Genomic DNA, 12,477 nt, shown 5'->3' on the forward strand with positions numbered 1-12,477 from the left:
CCGTCGTGGAGGTAAAGAAGATGCGTCCCGCCCCTGGCATGTTGGCCTGGAAGTCCCGGTCAGCAGGACTGTTCTGAGCGGTTAGCAGCCTTTTGATTCTAGGTTGTCTGTGCTTGGTTACACACTTGACTCTTTCTCAGATTATAGCTGGGGTGGGGGGGGGGGCACACCAAATAGTCTGGGGCTGGATTGGCTGCTTCTGTGAGGGTGGATGTGTGTTTGAGAGGGATAAATGAAAGTTCTTACGGGACTCGATTTTAGACCTGAGTGGCTCACTGAGGTTCTGGTGGCACTTGGTCAACATCGGGCAAAGCCCTACAGTTTGAACCCATCTCCCTCTTGGCTGAGAGAATCTCATGGGGTGTCACTGACTTCATTCTTCGTGGAGACTCTCAACACATGCCTTAGGGAAGGCAAGATGCCAGCATGTCTTAAAGCAATGACTGCAAGGCTGTGCTCAAGAGATCACCTCTTAATTCTGACAGTCGAATCAGTTTTTGCCCTGTCCCTTGGCTCAGGGAGAAGTATGGGGTGTAAGCCACACCGACAATCCGTGCAGTTCTCAGATCTTCTCGACTCCCTTTTTGGTCTGGTTTCAGGCCTGTGTGTTATGGAGACTGCACTAGGTTTGTTGGGTGATGACTTCAGTCTGGTGAAGGACACACACCAAGTGTCCATGGTCATTCCTTTAACTGTCTGCAACCTTGGGGACACCGACTGAGTTACTGACGAGGTCCTGGCAGAGACACAGAGAGAGCAGTGATCTCTCACCTGCTCCAGATGCCTCCTGGGAGGTGCTGCAGGAATGTTTCTTGTTCCATGTGTTTATTGAGGCCTATAGGAGAGATGGTGAGGTGGGGTGAATCGCAGCGGAGCCACCGGTATGCTCTTTGCACAGAGTTCTTATGTCTCTGTTTTGCGGGCACTTCTGAAGCATAGAACAGATGGATTCCTCCACACACCCCTGCAAAAAACCCCAGGCTCCTGGCAAAGGGAGATGCTCCTGCTTCACCAGTTATATTTCTTCCCCTGCTTGAAATACATCTCTGAGTGTTAGTTTTCTCTGTTAGTTGCAGAGAAAGCCAGGGCTTGACACAGAACCTTCTCATTCGCTGCTGAAGCAGGACCCACCTGGCATGGCAATGGCAGGACAGAGAGCGGAAGTCTCAGCTCGGAGGTACCCTGCACTAGATGGCGGGCCCTATGCTCTCACTCAGAACCGCTCCGCCTTTTAAGCAAGAGGCCTGAGACTTTCCAAACTTTCCACAATTCTAAAACTCTCCTTTGCAGGAACCCATTCCTAGGGATCTGGGGAGTTCTGCAGCCATATGAGCATGTTGTCAGTGAGCTTTAGGGAAAGTGGGAGCTGCAGTAACTTTATCAATTCATTATAGAGGAATTGAAAACCTCCGCATATAGATTTACACTCCATTATCATGCTAACTCAGATATAAGCCCTACTTTCCAGGCACAGAACATCCTGGCTGCAGCTTGGGCTTGAATTGTAACAGCCACGAGACAATAGCCAGGAGCTGCTTTGGAAAATGTAGGACAGCGGGCAAACATGCTGAGAACCTGGGCTGCTTGCAGTCATCATGTGGAGCGTGCGTGACAGGGGAAAGGGCAGGGAGGATTCCTACCTGCTGCCTGGGGCTGCAGGGGGGTGGGTTCACAGGCCTGCGGCTGCCTTCACTGTTGCTCTGTTGAGTTCACACCTGCCCACGGTGAATCTGGACAGAAGTGATGGAGATAGATTCATGGTAAACGCCCCCGAGTAAGGGAGAAGTTATGGCTGTGGCCTTGTGCTGTTGATACTTGGCCCTGTTTGCAGGTTGAAGGGGGTGAAGCACAGACCCTGTATCTCGGCAGCATATGTGCTTGCTTGCTTTCCCTCCCCCACTTCCCTCACTCTGGGGTACGATACTTGTAGAGGCGGTATACAGGTGGAGGCATTGGGGCGGGGGCATAGGGAAGAACCATTTTCTCTGACCCACTCCTTCCACCAGCAGGCTCCCACTCATCCCCATGAGGCACCAGTCCCCTCCCCTCTTCCAACCCTCCCCATGTAAGACAGAAAAAGCTCACTATTAAGGATTCTACACCCAGCCCCTTCAGTTGCGGGCTGGAGAAGATCCCTGTGCGCACTTCTGAGTCCCATGTCAGAAGCAGGGAGGGCAAGACTTGCCATTCCTGATATATCTAAGGAACAGTGAAGATGCAGGGGAAAAATCTTGTCCAGCCACCTTCTTGCATCACAAAGAAGCAGCAAAGAGCACAAGTCCGGTTGTTTTTCCCCCTTCAAGTCACTTCAGTGCTCTGTGACTCAGTTTACCAATCTGTCAGATGGGTATGATATACAGTCCAATAATGGGGATACATTGCAGGGGAGCTGTGTGGATTGGGTCATTATTGTCTGGAAAGTTCTTTGAGGTCCTCGATTAGGAGGTGTTGGAGAAGGACAAAGTCAGCATTGCCACTAATGTCTGTACAATGCCTCGAGATGGGAAACTCTGACAGAGCTAAGAATTAGTATTATTTACACTTGCAGCACTACACGCCACAATAATAGCACAGAGCTCCTCCGCAGCACTTTATGGTCCAGGTTTTAAAATGATCTGTGAAAAATGCACTGGCATGACTTGGCTATCGAATTCCTGCGATTGCACAATCAGCCACGGTAATTACATGGCTATTCTTTTGTTACCCCTTGTGACCCAAGCAGCCAGTCAGAGTTTGGACCCTGGGGTTGTTTCCACTGAAGGAGACACCGATGAGGCACTTCTTTGATGCAATCTTTTTTATTTAACAAGAATATACAAAATCCCGTTTCCCTGAACACAGGAGGAATCAAATAATGGGAGGCAATGTCCTTGCTCACAGGTCCAAGGTTCTTTTAGCTGGCACCTCCACCCTAAATCTCTCTCTAGGCTTCTCCCAGGGCCACATCACACTTCCAGGCTGTGTCTGTCTCTGTCCTGCTTCTTCCTCACCACATCAACCCTTGGTTAAAATAATACTGAGCAAAATCCCTCTGCCCACACTGTAAATTCCTGATCTCATTCACGTATGCCATTGCTTTGGGCGATGATGTACGCTTAACTGCCCCAATGGTTATATTAAATGAAGGGCAGTGGTTAAAGCTATGTTATTATTTGCATGACCGTAGTGCCCCCCCCCCCCGCCCCCAGCTATAATGTGTGTCTATCTGTCTAGGTGCTTATATGAGCTCTCCGTCACTGAAGTAGCTGAGCAAATGGTCACCCAGACATCTAATTGGACTTTGCATGCACAATCACTGCGAATGCCCAGGGGACTTGTGCATACAATAAAATCTGGCCCCGTGTTTTCAAAGCACTGTGCAAACATTGGGATAGATTCGCTTCTGCTTGAAGGCTCCAGCTGCAGGGGAGCCCTCTCAGGAGTAGAGGAGGCACAAGAGTGCATACCTGTTGTGCCCAGAGCCATCTGGTGCAGCCCTAAAATGGGGTGGGGGCAGCTAGGGGAGGGGACAGAGCCAAGGAAGGACCCTGGCAGAGGTGCTCCCTGGGTCGATTTGGTGGGATTCTAGTGGGGCTCCGCCCTTGGCTGGACACTACTTGCCCTCCTGTAGGGGTGAATCTCGCCTCTGGTGCAGCTACACACATGGGCAGAAGGAGCGTACATTGGAGCCCCCGTGGGCCCAGCCATGAATCAAGCCCACTAGCTAACACATACGAGCCCAGCCCTGAATCCCTTACTCAGCTTTGACTCCCTCCTTCCTCAGCGAAAATACCCATGAGAATTTTGCCTGGGTAAAAAGGTCAGGACTTGGCCCTGTAACTGTAGACCCAGACATAGAGGTCCCTATGCCCGTTAACCCCACGCACGTGCCCGCTCTTGGAGCAGCACAGCTCTGGGGAATACTAGCTACTTCCCAGGTCTGACTGCTCCTCTGCACTTGCTAAGCTGAGTGACATGCCTATCCCCTCCTTTTCTGGTCATCCTTTTGTGACAGACGTTTCTCCTCTCCTCCTGTCCGCCCCAGATGCTAGGCAGCCCTGCTTCTTGGCTTCTCGTGTCTCCAGCCCAGCATATAACTAATAGATCCCCTCCTCAATCCCATTTTGCTGTCATAATTAAGCTTATTCTGCCATATCCCCTCTTGTTCCCAAGCAGCTCTCCAAAGAGTCTTTGGAGGTTTCTTATTTGTTCTAAATCCAAGTATCTCTCTCTCTGCTCCCAGAATGTGCGGAGCAGAATTTAAACAGGGACTGAGGGTGTTAAAACCACAATGTTTCTCTTTAAAGCAGGTCTGCCACCATGGGGCGAGATGTTCGTGCATGAGTCACACCCAAATGCTAAGCAAGATCACAGCTCCTTGGAATACAGAGCACCGGTGGGATCTGCGAATCTATTGCTCTGAAAGTGCAGGTGGCAACAGGTGGGTAGCCTCCAGATGCTGCTCTTGTTCTGTTTGGCATAACTATCCAAGAGATCTGCCCTCAAACAAAGGGATTTGCCATCTCCTCCTGCTAGATCCTGCAGTGATGTCCTCTTGCCAGGCTGGTGACATTACAGTCATTTCCATGGCAACACACTGTGATATCACAAACGCAGGCGGCTGACCTCATGACAGGGTCCAGTAGAAGGAAACCCCCTTAGTGCTAATCTGCCACCCAAAGAAGGGTTGTTATATATTGGGTAACAAAACACGCAGACCTGCCACTCCACTGTTTGATGGAACCCACCCTTCTGGTCCCCCAGCACAGCTGTGTGTCTGCACGGGAGCCTGCTGTTTGTTTAGGGCAGAGAGATGATTTTTTCCATGCAGCGCCAAGCATGCTGTCAGCACGCAACAGATACATAACAAGAAGCATGAGAAGCTGCGTTCCAGAGGCTGGGAGGAAAAGAGGAGTGGCTCTCCTTAAATATATTGACAGATGTAACGAATAATAAAATGACGTTGCCGATCTCTAGCCTCTTCAATATCTGGATCTCAAAGCTTTTCCTGAACAGGAATGAACAAACCCTCCTGCTTCCCTGAGGTGAGTCACGATCATTATCTCCTTTTACAGATGGGGAAACTGAGACACGGAGGGAGTCTGAGCAAAACTTTCAATCCTGGGTGCCTGAAGTTAGGCACCTCAATATGTACTGAGGGACTGAAATATGTGACCTGATTTTCAGTGGTGTTGAGTCCTGACAGCACCCACTGAAGCCAGTGAGAATCGGGTCACTTTTATTTAGCTGCCTAACTATGGATTTAGGGGTCTATCTTTAGTAGGGTGGCCAGATGTCCCGATTTTATAGGGACAGTCCCAATATTTGGGGCTTTTTCTTATATAGGTGCCAATTACCCCACACCCCCGTCCCGATTTTTCACTTACTATCTGGTCACCCTAATCTTTAGGTACCCAAGTCTGAACGTTTTGGCTTGAGTATCTTGCTCCAGGCCACACAGAGGGTCGGGGACAGAGGAAGAGCTCAGTTCTCCCAATTTTCAGCCTTAGCTACGGGACCATCCTTCCTCCCACTCACGAAGACACTACAGCAAATGGACACCAGTACAACTACCCCTGATCACAGGCCGTAGAGATGGGAAAGCCCCCTTAGGTCCCATCTAGTCCATCTGCAGAACCCGGTAGGATCCTTCCCTCTAGGCTATTTACTAGATCTTTTTGTCCAGTCTAGGACAACAAACAAATGCCTCAAGAGTGTCCAGCGCCTAGCACGGTGCGCGACTGGGCCTCTAGGCGCTAAGTAATAACAGGGATGCTATTGAAGTTTGATCCCAGCTGACAGCCCCACTTCAACTGCACCGCTGATATGCTGTATTAACTCTGGGCTTTGAATGGCAACCCCAGCCCCCTTGTGTGGCTTGCACGAATTGCTGGGAATCCTTCGTGAAAGATACAGGTCACGCTGCAGCCTCTCTCTCCCCCTTGCCCTTCCTGCTGGCCTGGTTTGACTGCATGGAGCTTCGGTGCGTTTATCTGCCTGCTGCTAAGCTGTCTCCCTCCCCGATCGCGCTGCTTTGATTCCGTAAACAGCCAAGACTTCCAGTGTTTCCCCCCACCCAGGACTAAGCAGCGAGTCCCTCTCCCTGGCAGCGACCCGCCTGAGATAGCTGGAGTGATTCACCTGTAATTCCTCTCCTCTTCCCCACCACCCGCCTGCCGCTCGGCTCCTTTATCATCATCGTGTTCTCCGTGCGGAGGAGCAGAAACAAGAAACTAAAAAAAAAAAAAAAAAAAAAGCACGTAAAAAAGCGCTGTAGAAAAGCAGAGCAAATTAAGCAGCCCCCGGATCCGCTTGGGTTTGCGCTTGCCAAAAATGCACCATGCATCTTAATTCGCTCTGCTGCTCAGCTCTCACACGCGGCTCTCCTGGTGCCATTTCGGCGCTCTCAGGCCAGCCTTTCCAACACTTCATTCTTCTTCGGGTGTGTGTGTGTGATGGCAGAATCTGCTGGTGCAAGGGAGCGAAAGAGATCTCCCCCCCCTTGCCTTGCAGCTCGCCCGGCAGTTCCAGACGATCCACGGGGTCCCCGTTGCACTGTTCCCAGCCGCCTCTATTTTGGCGGGGGTGCATTTTCTCGAAAGTGCTTCTTGGGCGCTCTCCAATCTATTTTACACCCACCCCTGGGAGCTGCCTGTTATCTCCCCGGGATCCTGAGCAAAGAAACGCCTAACCCGGAATCCGCGCCGGGGTCAGGCTCCTCGGTTTCAGTGCGTCTTTCCGGCGGGCTGTCCGGATTGCAGCGAAAAAAATAAAATAAAATAAAAAGGAGAAAAAGAAAGTAAAAGCAGCGGAAGACAATCTCCCCTCCCCCTCTTCTCAATTGCAATCCCAACTGGAACTTTCCCTCTTCCAGCCGGGATGCCTTTCCTCCTCTCCAGTCCTCAGCTTTGATCCCAGCCTCTTCTTTTAAGTGGAAGGGGCTGGGGGGTAGGGATCCTTTTTATTGCAGAGAGGGAAACACGCCGAGACGGGATTTCTTTGCAGGCACTTGTGCAATCTAGCTCTACGGATACGTATATATTTTTGCACGCATCTCCTGCTGCAGCAGATCCAGCCAGCGTGGGGGAGGGGATGGAGAGGGTGCACCCTCCTCTCCTGATCCTCTCTTCTTGCCTCTGTGTGGGTTTTTTTGCAGGTGTGTCAATTTTAATTCTGCCCAGTAGGTGGGACTTGGTGACTTTAGCACCATTTGTGTGCGTGTGTGTGTGTGTGTGCGCGCGTGCTGCCTCCCCATCTTCTATTGCAATCCTCAGAAGTCTCTCCGAGAGAGCGAGAGAGCGCCTGATACCGAGAGCCAGCCTGCAATCAACAAGGCACTATGCATTTCAGACCGCTACTGTAGGGGGAATTACAGCTTCTCCTAGCCAGCTGCCAGCATGATTTCATCTGCTGGAGGATTTTTGCATCTGATCGTTTGAGTTTTTTTCCTCCCTCTGTCTTTGTTTCCTTCCCCTTCTCCCCCCCATCCCCCTTTCCTCCTCCTCCTCCTCCTCCTCTTTTGTAGAAGCAGCAGTCGGAGATGGATGTCTCTCTTTGCCCTACCAAGTGCAGTTTCTGGAGGGTATTTTTGTTCTGGAGCATTTGGGGAGACTATCTGCTTTCGGGGCTGGCTTGCCCTGCGAATTGCCTTTGCAGCAAGACAGACATCAACTGCAAGAAGCCGGATGATGGGAACCTCTTCCCTCTCTTGGAAGGGCAGGATTCAGGCACCAGCAATGGGAACACCAGCATCAACATCACTGACATCTCAAGGAACATCACTTCAATGTAAGTCAGCTATTCCCCCCACCCCCACCCCAGTGGGTGCCCTTTCCTCTCCTGCTGCCCGAGACACAGGGTGTGTGTGTGTGTGTGTGTGTTTAAGGGGAGAAACCGGCGTGTGGATTTCAGGTGCCCTCAGCATTGCTGTGGATGATGGTTATTCCCTGCCTGCCTCAGACCCGTTATGCCTGGGGTGCGTGCAGAGGACGCGAATCTAATTTTCTGCCCCCACTGAAACAGCAACAGTTTGGCTCACGTTTAAGTGGGGTAAAGTAAATGAGACGAAATGGCTTAGCAGGGGCGGGCGGCGGGCAGAGGTGCTGTAAAGCGACCCCTTCTTTTCACCATTTGTGTTAGCAGAGAGATCACACACACACACACGGCACCTAAAGCAAGTTCTAAGCCGCCTGCTCCTTTAGAGACTTCGGATCCGATTCAACTGTCATTTGTTATTCCCCCCACTGGCAAACCCACCCTCCTGTGCCCTGGCTGCGTGTATCTGGGAATCTGCAGTTTCTCCTTTTTAAGAGAGAGAGAGTGAGATGCCTTTCAAGTTGTTACAATTTCCCAGCCCCACTCGGATGCTGAGCTGGGATTTGTGTATTTTGATCTCAAGGTAGCGGGGGTATGTGTAGGAGGCAGATATTTGTAGTTGAGCACTTTGCGTTTGTTTGCATGCTTGTTTATCTGGAAAATCAACTGGAAGTTGCATTATCCTTGTTTGGAGAGGCTGGTAGCAAAAGCCCATGCAAATCTCATCAGCGTAGAGTAGGGAAAGGACTGGATTCCCCCCCCCCCTCCCCCCGTGCTATGTTATGTGTGTGCTTAAAAAATCCCTCATCTTCTGCAATCTCTGCTCTTCAGCGTTCAGTACATTTTCGGGGAGGTGAACTGCAAGGCATTTCATTATTCTAATGCTAATTGAAATGTGAGCATTTAGGGAAATGTAGCCCCATGAGTAAGTTGCCTGTGGGAAGTTGGGCAGAAATGAGGTGGAATGCTTTATCCTGGCAGTTAAATGCAGCAAGGTTGGGAATGAGTAATTGCCGGTTATTTATTTATTTCCCACCTCCATTGTGAAATAGCTTGTTCGAAGGGTGCTCTTTGATGGTTCGTTTCCCGAGGCTGTGCTATTTGGTCACAGTGCAATTGTAGCACTGCTATGGAATAATTGTGATACCCTCCTTAAGAGCATTGCGAGGCACCTTTACCGGATAAAGAGGACTGGGCTAACACAGACCCATTGCTGTTAACGGGTTTAATGTAATGAATGCCCAAGCAGTTCTCCCCACGTCCAGATCTAGTGAGGAATGCTGACCTATTCCCATGCTATGGCTTTCCCTTTCCAGCAAATCTGCTCTCCAGAAACTAAAGGGATCAGGGAAAGTAAATATGAACCTAATGTAATGTTTGCGTGCCAAATGGCCCATATTTACCCTGTGCCGGAGTATTGCTGTGGATGCTAGAGCCATCCAGATAACACTAGGAAAGTGGGAGAAACTTGTGTTTATTACTGTGCTTGCCGTTTATTGTGTTTTTCTCGTAACCCTTTGTTGTTAGCATCAAGCAGGCTGTAAGAGGGGAGAGAACTAGCAAATTGTTTACTGTACTGTGGCTCAGAGGCAGCTTGTGTGGCTATTACTTAGTACGTGTTTGTGTGTGTTTGTGTGTGTATATATGCACAATTCTGAACTGCGGGAAGAGACACTACAACGTGAACCCTTGTGTCTAGAAAATGTCTTTACTGCTTTGAAATTGGAAAATGCTGGAGTCAACCAAAAACCCAACCCAAACAAAAATCCTAAAACCCAGCCCCAAACCTCTCAACTCCATTAGCAGATGTTTTCAGGAGAAGAGCATCTTTTCAGGACAGGAATAATGAGAGGGTGACTGGGTAAATCTGTTTGTGTTCCACCTAGAATAATATGTCTTCCCTGGCTCCCCACCTCCCTAAATGGACTTCTGTAGCTGTGGAAGAAATGGTGGTAACTGAATTGAGGCTAATCCATAACCACCACTACTGTGATTCAGGATTTTAGGCTGAATATCAGGGAAGATGTCTGGACAGTGAGATCTGTGACACGGTGAAAAAGTCTCCCCAGGGAAGAGATGTAAACCCAGGCGTTCAGGATGCTTACAACTGGCACTAGCCATTGTACTTGGAGGGGGCAACCTGGTGGGCTAGATGGCACCTAAGAAGTCGTTTCCTCCTGCGATTTGTGTGGGATTCCTTAGGGACCTGAGTGCGTGGCCTGAAGGAGCTAGGGCAGAAACTCGTGTTTAGCAAGAATACTCTGCTCACTCCGCCCTCGACAGAAAGGGAGGCTAAGACTGGGCTGATTGGGTCAGTTCATGGGGAGAGAAGGTCAAAGATCATCCCTTCCCCCACCTCTAGATTTTAAATATGGGCTATAGTTCAGCCCCCTCCTGGCCTTCCAAAACTATGTTGTTGCCAAGGAAGTTACAGTGCCCAGATGCTAGGGTGATGGGCACGTTTCCAATCCCCCTAATAACGAATCCACTGCCTTCCCCAAAGAGAAGAGTGTGATTCTCCCTCATGCCGAATGTCACCTTTGTGTCATCCTGCTTCATCCTGTTTCCTAGTGTAAAAGCCCACTGGGGCTTTTCTTTCGTAAGCCAGAATGACTTAGTGGTGTGCAATTGCCTCAATGGGCCGCAAGTGAGATGGGCTGGGGGTCGTTTAGCTCTCTAGCCCCTCGTGGAGAATGGTGTACAAAAGAAAGCAAGTAGCTAGCTTGCAGCCCCTGCCCTTCCCGTCAGTCTCTGGAGAGGGGTGGGGGGCTGTGTTGGCAGGGTGGATAGTGGAACTCTGGCATGCTCCGCTGTAATGGATCCTGAGTCTCTGGGCCTGTTCTCCAGTCCCCGCTGCGCAATGCCCGGTGTCTGGGAAGGCATCTCTAGCTTTCAAGAGACTCCCGTGAAGGCTTTCCCTTTGCGTGGCTGTTGAAAACATGAGTGGGGCGTGTTGCCGCTGAAATGTTCTTTCTCTGGAAAGGCCACAGGGCCGAGGGTGGTGCCTTCCCCGTTGCCAAACGACAGACCTGGCTGCTGGTAAAGCTACGCTCACAGGGTCTCTCTGGTGGATTGAACTGTGGAAATGCAAGGCCATTTTCATCAGGGGAAGGGTTGGGAAAGATAGAAGGGGCCGGGGGATGGGAGGAGGAGGATCCTAGGTGATGAACACTCCATTCATCTTTATTTTAATTTCCAAAGCCCAGCAGGAGAGGCCAGGAGCCCTTTTGCTACTGGTCTTCAAAAGAAAAACATCCCACTGAAGGAGGGAATATTCTCATCTCAGGATGAAGCCACTGGAAGCATTTTGCTCTGGTTCTGTAACATCCTGGAGGCCATCCAGGCCAGGGCCCCCTTGTGCTAGGGGCCGCACAAGCAGATAGGAAACAGGGACCTGTCCCAAGAGCTGAGAGTCTAACAGATGACATCACAGTGGCGTGAGGCAGAAGAATGGGCCGAGGTGGGGGAAAGGGGTAATATGTTATGGGGTAGATGCAGTTCTTAGCCAATCAGGGTAGTGATCACAGCTTGCCAGCTGCCAAGGTGTCCTTAGAATTATAGAAAATCAGGGTTGGAAGGGACCTCAGGAGGTCATCTGGTCCAACCCCCTGCTCAAAGCAGGACCAATCCCCAATTTTTAGCCCCAGATCCCTAAATGGCCCCCTCAAGGATTGAGCTCACAACCCTGGGTTTAGCAGGCCAATGCTCAAACCACTGAGCTATCCCTCCCTCCTTGTGTCCTTGTTCGTTATATTTGGGGCCCAGTTCTTTGGAGCCTGTTTGGGGCATTCACTCTCCTTTCCCCCATCAATGGCAGAGGAATTACAAGCAGCCAGGATCTGGACCCTGGCATCTCATATCTTCGGATCCTGCCAGTGCTGAGAAGCTCTTCGCCACCTTCCTCTCTTCTGGGCAGTTCCCAAGCCCAAGCCATGCTGGCGTTCCTTCCCTTACCTTGAAATCAGCCCAGAGGGCTCAGTTTGCGGAGGCTTGAGCAGCCGCGCGTCGCTCTGTCATGGCCTGGCTGTCGAGCCGTAGCGGTCGGAGTTCGAATTGCGTGCCGACTTGCCAGTTCACCGTAGCAGATTCCCCCAGCTGTCTGCGTGGGGGGAGATCGTGCGGTGTGAGCGCAGCTGTGCATGAAGGCAGCCCTTTGGCTAGCGATCAGCCACGGCCACCTCTCCCGTCGAGCCTGTGATCCTGAACACCAGGCGCTCCTGGAAAAGCAGCCGCATGCTGGTAACCTGAGCTGCCAGTGGGTCGCTCTGAGTTTGGCTGGGCCGCCTCTCTGTAATATTATCAGAGCGGATGTAACTCAAGCTGCCGTTTAAAAGCTTGTTTAGAAATTGAACAAAAGCCTCAATTAATTAACGTTCCGCTCTCAGATTGGTTTTGTCCCTCTCCCCCCCGTTCTCCTTCCATGGAGAGCGGAATGGTCACATTTCTTGTTTTGATCTGTGAAGCCCCTGCTGCTGCTACTGGTGTGTGCTGCAGATGGGGACCAGCCAGGGGGCGCAAGGCCCAGAGCTAGTGGGAAGGCCTGGCCTTGTGAGATGGGCGGGTGATCTCCCAGCTGCTTTCAGGAGAGGAGCGCTGGAGCTGCAGTGGGGTGCTGGGGCTCCTCCTGTAATTGATGGACTCTCCCACCCCGTGCTGGAAAAGGGGTGACTCGCAGAGCTTTAT

The 12,477-nt window shown here is 50.9% G+C and overlaps 1 protein-coding gene across 5 annotated transcripts in view; it reads left to right on the forward strand.

Annotated features, from left to right (window-relative positions):
- Positions 1–4,876: 4,876 nt before the first annotated feature.
- The window catches only part of NTRK3 (neurotrophic receptor tyrosine kinase 3), a 320,506-nt gene continuing 312,905 nt past the window's right edge, over positions 4,877–12,477 (forward strand). Inside the window, exons 1-2 of one of the 5 annotated variants that reach the window (XM_074966486.1) lie at positions 4,877–5,024; positions 7,505–7,767. In XM_074966486.1, the coding sequence (XP_074822587.1) occupies positions 4,998–5,024; positions 7,505–7,767 (290 nt within the window). In that variant the 5' untranslated portion in view covers positions 4,877–4,997. Of the gene's footprint in view, positions 5,025–6,473; positions 7,136–7,504; positions 7,768–12,477 lie in introns of those variants that run through there. The other 4 variants (XM_074966489.1, XM_074966490.1, XM_074966491.1 and 1 more) reach the window with 4 other exon arrangements.

The sequence above is a fragment of the Natator depressus genome, chromosome 10 (genome assembly GCF_965152275.1).
Source record: "Natator depressus isolate rNatDep1 chromosome 10, rNatDep2.hap1, whole genome shotgun sequence".
Classification (NCBI taxonomy): Eukaryota; Metazoa; Chordata; order Testudines; family Cheloniidae; genus Natator; species Natator depressus.